The 6,967-nt window shown below is 42.1% G+C and overlaps 1 protein-coding gene across 1 annotated transcript; it reads right to left on the bottom strand.

The window, feature by feature from the left end:
* Positions 1-5,359: 5,359 nt before the first annotated feature.
* LOC128729676 (uncharacterized) lies at positions 5,360-6,763 on the bottom strand. The gene has a single exon (XM_053823078.1). It carries the CDS (start codon positions 6,761-6,763, stop codon positions 5,360-5,362), a length of 1,404 nt encoding a protein of 467 aa, XP_053679053.1.
* Between the last annotated feature and the right edge of the window lie 204 nt (positions 6,764-6,967).

The raw sequence follows: 6,967 nt of genomic DNA, 5'->3' as shown, positions 1-6,967 counted from the left end.
ATCACAAGGACTTTTAATGGATATCGCAACATCGTGCCTAATCCAAAGCCAGAAAGCGAGTCTTTTATAACTAAAATCATGGGATCATTTAGAAGGCCACAAACAAAAGTATTAGATTTAAAACCAACATATAGATCAATCGATTTGATCGGATTGTTGAATGTTCTTGGATTTAAAATCCAGTCTGCATGAAAATCTAATGCATTTTGCAACGTAGAACATTTTCATTCAATCTTAATTGAAATGTTCAAGACAGCAGAATTCAAACGTCATATCATTTCACCATCAGATCAATTAACTGTAATGATCGATAAATTCAGTAAGACATTTTATGAAATCGACGCACACGTACAAACTTAAACAGTGTGGTGTTGATTTCATCAGAAACTAAATCCATGAACCATTTCTCAAACATTTGCTACTGATTTAAATCACATTTATGTCGTCATAAGGACGTTTGATGAATATGGCAACAACGTTCCCAATCCAAAACCAGATAGCGAAGCTGCTATAAGTTAATACATGGGGTCATTTGGAAGCCCACAAACAAAAGTAAAAGGTTAAACCGTTTTTGAAACATTTGCTAAGGATTAAAATCACATTTATGTCGTCACAAGGACTTTTAATGGATATCGCAACATCGTTCCTAATTCAAAGCCAGATAGCGAGGCTTTTATTACTGAAATCATGGGATCATTTAGAAGCCCACATACAAAAGTATAACATTTAAAACCAACATGTAGATCAATCGATTTGATCGGATTGTTGAATGATCTTGGATTAAAAATATAGTCTGCATGAAAATCTAATGCAACTAGCAACGTAGAACATTTTCATTCAATCTTAATTGAAATGTTCAAGACAGCAGAATTCAAATGTCATATCATTTCACCATCAGATCAATTAACTGTATTGATCGATAAATTCAGTAAGACATTTTATGAAATCGACGCACACGTACAAACTTAAACAATTTGGTGTTAATTTGATCAGAAACCTAATCCGTGAATCATTTTTCAAACATTTGCTAATGATTTTTATCACATTTATGTCGTCATAAGGACGTTTGATGAATATGGCAACAACGTTCCCAATCCAAAACCAGATAGCGAAGCTGCTATAAGTTAATACATGGGGTCATTTGGAAGCCCACAAACAAAAGTAAAAGGTTAAACCGTTTTTGAAACATTTGCTAAGGATTAAAATCACATTTATGTCGTCACAAGGACTTTTAATGGATATCGCAACATCGTTCCTAATTCAAAGCCAGATTGCGAGGCTTTTTTTTACTGAAATCATGGGATCATTTAGAAGCCCACAAACAAAGGTTTATTATTTAAAACCAACATGTAGATCAATCGATTTGATCGGATTGTTGAATGATCTTGGATTAAAAATATAGTCTGCATGAAAATCTAATGCAACTAGCAACGTAGAACATTTTCATTCAATCTTAATTGAAATGTTCAAGACAGCAGAATTCAAATGTCATATCATTTCACCATCAGATCAATTAACTGTATTGATCGATAAATTCAGTAAGACATTTTATGAAATCGACGCACACGTACAAACTTAAACAATTTGGTGTTAATTTGATCAGAAACCTAATCCGTGAATCATTTTTCAAACATTTGCTAATGATTTAAATCACATTTATGTCGTCATAAGGACGTTTGATGAATATGGCAACAACGTTCCCAATCCAAAACCAGATAGCGAAGCTGCTATAAGTTAATACATGGGGTCATTTGGAAGCCCACCAACAAAAGTAAAAGGTTAAACCGTTTCTGAAGCATTTGCCATTCAGTTAGAAGCCAACAAACAAAAGTAAAAGGTAAAACCGTTGCTGAAACATTTGCTAAAGATTAAAAGCTTATTTATATCGTCACAAGGACTTTTAATGGATATCGCAACATCGTTCCTAATTCAAAGCCAGATTGCGAGGCTTTTATTACTGAAATCATGGGATCATTTAGAAGCCCACAAACAAAGGTTTATTATTTAAAACCAACATGTAGATCAATCGATTTGATCGGATTGTTGAATGATCTTGGATTAAAAATATAGTCTGCATGAAAATCTAATGCAACTAGCAACGTAGAACATTTTCATTCAATCTTAATTGAAATGTTCAAGACAGCAGAATTCAAATGTCATATCATTTCATTATCAGATCAATTAACTGTAATGATCGATAAATTCAGTAAGACATTTTATGAAATGGACGCACACGTACAAACTTAAACAATTTGGTGTTAATTTGATCAGAAACCTAATCCGTGAATCATTTCTCAAACATTTGCTAATGATTTATATCACATTTATGTCGTCATAAGGACGTTTGATGAATATGGCAACAACGTTCCCAATCCAAAACCAGATAGCGAAGCTGCTATAAGTTAATACATGGGGTCATTTGGAAGCCCACAAACAAAAGTAAAAGGTAAAACCGTTTTTGAAACATTTGCTAAGGATTAAAATCACATTTATATCGTCACAAGGACTTTTAATGGATATCGCAACATCGTTCCTAATTCAAAGCCAGATAGCGAGGCTTTTATTACTGAAAACATGGGATCATTAAGAAGCCAACAAACAAAAGTATTAGATTTAAAACCGACATGTAGATCAATCGAATTGATCGGTGTACAAACTTACGGATTTCGGATGTGGCTTGGTTATTTACCTGAAGTCGTTTTAAGATTTTTTAGCAGAAGAGCGCGATTTATTATTCGCTAGTGGTATTTATAGCCCCTGGTGCATTGTGAGTGCTTGAGCGCCGTTATTTGAGGGCTCCTGGCACTCACTAAATGACGGCGTATACTTAACGAAGTGTCGCTTTGCCTGTCATAAGTGTAAACATACTCCCCCCCATGACAGAATGTCATATCGAAAACAATTAACGCGTGGTTGAGCACATGGTTGGTCATTCAGCGGCTAAAGGTAGTATGCAAATTTTACAAATTGGACGGAGAATGATGCCCTTTGTTGTTTTTAGTTTTTCTACCCTTGTGAGATGATCTTCTCCCGGATGAATCTCGACGATACGTGCGAGGGGCCATTGTGTGGTTGGTAAAGATTCATCGATAAGGATTACCAATCTACCAGGTAGTATATCGTTGGCTGGCTGGTAACTCATGGTGTCTCTCTGCATTTCCTGCAAGTATTCCGTCGCCCAATGCTTCCAGAAGCGTTGCACCACTAGTTGCCACCGCTGAAGATCGTCGAGCGTGTATGTTTTCAGCCCAGTATAGTCCGGAACAGGAACTGCGTGCATTGAGGAACCGATGAGAAAGTGGGCTGGCGTAAGAGCGGCCAAATCATTTGGGTCGTCAGACATGGGCAACAGCGGACGTGAATTCATGGCAGCCTCTATTTGATGAAGGATAGTGCAATATCCTTCATATGACAGCCTCGAGCTGCCAAGATGACGGTAAATATGTCGCTTGGCTGTCTTCACAGCTGCCTCCCACAATCCGCCGAAGTGAGGAGCCTTAGGAGGAGCGAAATGCCAGGTGATGCCTTTGCTAGCACAGTCTGTGCCAATAATTTTGTTTTGTTGTTCATCGTGGAACATTTCAAAAAGTTCACTAAGCTCGTGCGCTGCGCCTTCGAAGTTTTTGCCGTTGTCAGAGTGTATATGCGCTGGTAATCCGCGCCGGGATGTGAAGCGTTGCAATGCCGCTAGAAATCCGGCTGTGGTGAGGTCTCCAACGAGTTCTAGATGAACTGCCTTCGTTGCAAAACACACAAAAATGCACAAGTAACTTTTCATTGCAGCCGCACGGCGATGCACTGGTTTTAGGTAAAATGGACCAGCGTAGTCCACTCCAGTTACGGAAAACGGTCGACTGGGGGTGATGCGTGCCGATGGGAGCTGGCCGATTTGCTGATGTTCAACTTTCGGTTCTTGGCGTATGCACCGGAAGCAATTTCGAACGATTTTTTTTACTAGATGTCTACCATCAAGTGGCCAATACGTTTCCCGTATCTGAGAGAGTAGTAATCGTCCACCTCCATGCATGAGTTTCTCGTGGTAATGAATTGCGATGAGGTGAGCGAATCTGTGATTTTTGGGAAGCACAATGGGATGTTGGGCTTGATATGGAAGTTGGGAGAGCTTCAATCGTCCCCCTACTCGCAATATTCCATGACTGTCGAGGAACGGATTCAGTCTTCGTAACGGAGATTGTTTTATCAAGGCCTCGCCCTTCATCAGTTGTCGTAGCTCGGTTGAAAATGCGTCTTGCTGTGCCAAACGACATAGCACAGTTTTAGCAGCTTCCATTTAATCCGGAGTGATGACTGAAGGTGTAGTCATGTGTAATGGTGTGCGTTGAGTTCTGACCTTATCCTTGGAGTTACGCGTGAAGCGAATGCAGTATGCAACTATACGCAACAGTCGCGTGTAGCTTGAACATAACGTGAACCAAGGATGATCGCTAATTGTATTAATAGGTGCAGCGCTTGTGTGGCGAATCTCGAGATTTATATCTTCATCAGGGTCAGGGATGAAGTTGGGCCAGTGGGAAGAGGGTAGTGCCAACCACTCTGGACCATAGGCCCACAGCTTGCTCTTTAGAAAGTCTACCGCTGACATGCCACGTGATACTAAATCTGCGGGATTCGATGTGCCGGGTACATGTCGCCACTGTCGCGGGTGTGTATAGTGCTGTACTTCAGATACTCGGTTACCCACGAATGTGGCCCAGGTGTTTGGTGCCGCGCTAATCCACTTTAAGGTGATGGTAGAATCAGACCAAAAGAATGATTCTGCTGCGTCTAGTCCCATCGCCTTCTTGACTCGGTTGCAAAGCTGGCCGCCTAACACTGCAGCACACAGTTCAAGTCGAGGGAGTGTGACACGTTTAAGTGGTGCGACTCGCGATTTGGACGATAGTAGAGTAATGTGAACTTCTCCTTTTTGACTTTCGCATCGAGCATAAATACAGACTCCGTAAGCTGCTTCTGACGCATCACAAAAGGTATGTAGCTGCACTCTGGTGTCAGTTAACAATGCATAGCGATTAATCTTAAAACTGGAAAGAAGTGGCCAGTCTTGCTGAATATCCTTCCACTTTTTACCGATGGAGGCAGAGACAGGATCGTCCCAGCCGGTTTTCTGCAACCACAACTCCTGCATCATAATTTTGGCTCGCACAATAATCGGAGAGATCAAGCCAAGCGGATCGAACATTCGTGCTATGTTGGAAAGTATGCTCCGTTTGGTGAGGTTTGATGTGTCAGTATCGATGGTGGATTTGAAGGACAATACATCATGTTCTGGCTCCCACGAAATCCCAAGAGTCTTCACGGTTTCGGCTGGTACAAACTGCAGCGCTGACTGTGTTCCGATCTAATCTGCGGTTAATCCTTTGAGCACATCTAACCGATTTGACGTCCATTTTCGTAGCTCAAATCCGCCCTTGCGAAGTAATTCGCCTAGTCCTACTCGTAGGCGACGAGCATCCTCGACGGAATCTGCACCACCGATGAAATCGTCCACGTAGAAATTTCGTTTCAACGCGGTTGCTGCAACAGGATATGCGGTTCCTTCATCGGTTGCAAGCTGCAGTAAGGTTCGAGTTGCAAGGAAAGACGATGGCGATAATCCATATGTTACAGTGTTCAGTTCATAATATTGGATCGGTGAATGCGGAGTGAACCGGAAGCAAATGCGGGCATATTTTCGGTCATCTGGATGCAGCAGTATTTGGCGATACATTTTAGTGATGTCTCCTACAAGGGCTACCTTGTATGTGCGAAATTGAAGGATGATGTCCAGCAATTCATCCTGAACTGTTGGGCCAACACATAAGATTTCGTTGATTGAGTATCCAGTGGATGTTTTTGAGGAACCATCAAATACTACTCTAGTTTTCGTTGTAGAGCTAGACGCCTTGAATACAGGGTGGTGTGGCAGATAGTATCCTGATTCGTGATCGCTGGGAACATTAATTGGCGTCATGTGACCTAAGTCCAAATACTCGCGCATGAAGTCATGATATGCTGTTTTCACATCAGGATTGCGTTCTAGTCGTTTTTCAAGCATTGTGAAACGCCGTAGAGCTGATGCTTTGGACAATCCCAGTTTCTCTTCAAAATCAGGCTGCTTTGGTAAGCGGACAATATAACGACCAGTATCGTCTCGTTGCGTTGTTTCACGGTATAGTTTTTCACAGTACCGTTCTTCAGTTGAGTAACCATCTCTACCATGTAACTCTTCCACTTTCCAGAATCGCTCGAGTGATTCTTCAAGCGTGCTCATGCAAATGACGGAAGACGCGTTACATATTTCAGGATTGCTATTCGAGGAGGATGCGGAGCCGCTCACTATCCACCCAAATACACTTTCGATGAGGACAGGAAGGCTCGACGAGATTTTATATTGCGCCCCGCTTTGGAAAAACGTGTGGTAATGCCGGGCACCGAGGATAAGATCGAGCGGTGCCGACTTACTAAATTGGGGGTCGGCAAGCATAAAATTAGACGGTAGTTGCCATTTGTCCATATGCACGTCATGTGCTGGCAAATTACCGATCAATTTGTCCACGATCAAAAAGTCAGCATTCAGTTCGTACGGGTTCGTTCGAGAGGAGATTTTCGCCTGCACCGATTTCTTCACCGATGTGGAAGACTGACCCGCACCGATAAGTGTGATGTTGATCGGGTTTTGTTTTAGACCTAGTCGATGAGCGAGCCGGGTGCTCATCAGGTCAGGCTGAGAGGCACTATCCAATAGCGCTCGTGCTGGATGCATGATGCCATGTGCATCAAGAATGTGTACCACGGCAGTTTGCAGAAACACGTTATCATAGGTGTGCTTGCTTGCGTGTGCTGCTACGTAGTGTCTTTGTGTATTTGCCGTGTGATCGTCTGCGTTGTGTGATGGGTGTGCCGGAACATTTCGCGCAGCTGGCGTAGAGGATGCAGTGGGAAATGTGCCGGGCGTATTGTGTGACGT

Source organism: Anopheles nili (genome assembly GCF_943737925.1).
Source record: "Anopheles nili chromosome X unlocalized genomic scaffold, idAnoNiliSN_F5_01 X_unloc_3, whole genome shotgun sequence".
NCBI classification, from domain to species: domain Eukaryota; kingdom Metazoa; phylum Arthropoda; class Insecta; order Diptera; family Culicidae; genus Anopheles; species Anopheles nili.
Note: the sequence above shows the minus strand (reverse complement) of the source record. Positions and strands in the feature narration are given on the sequence as shown.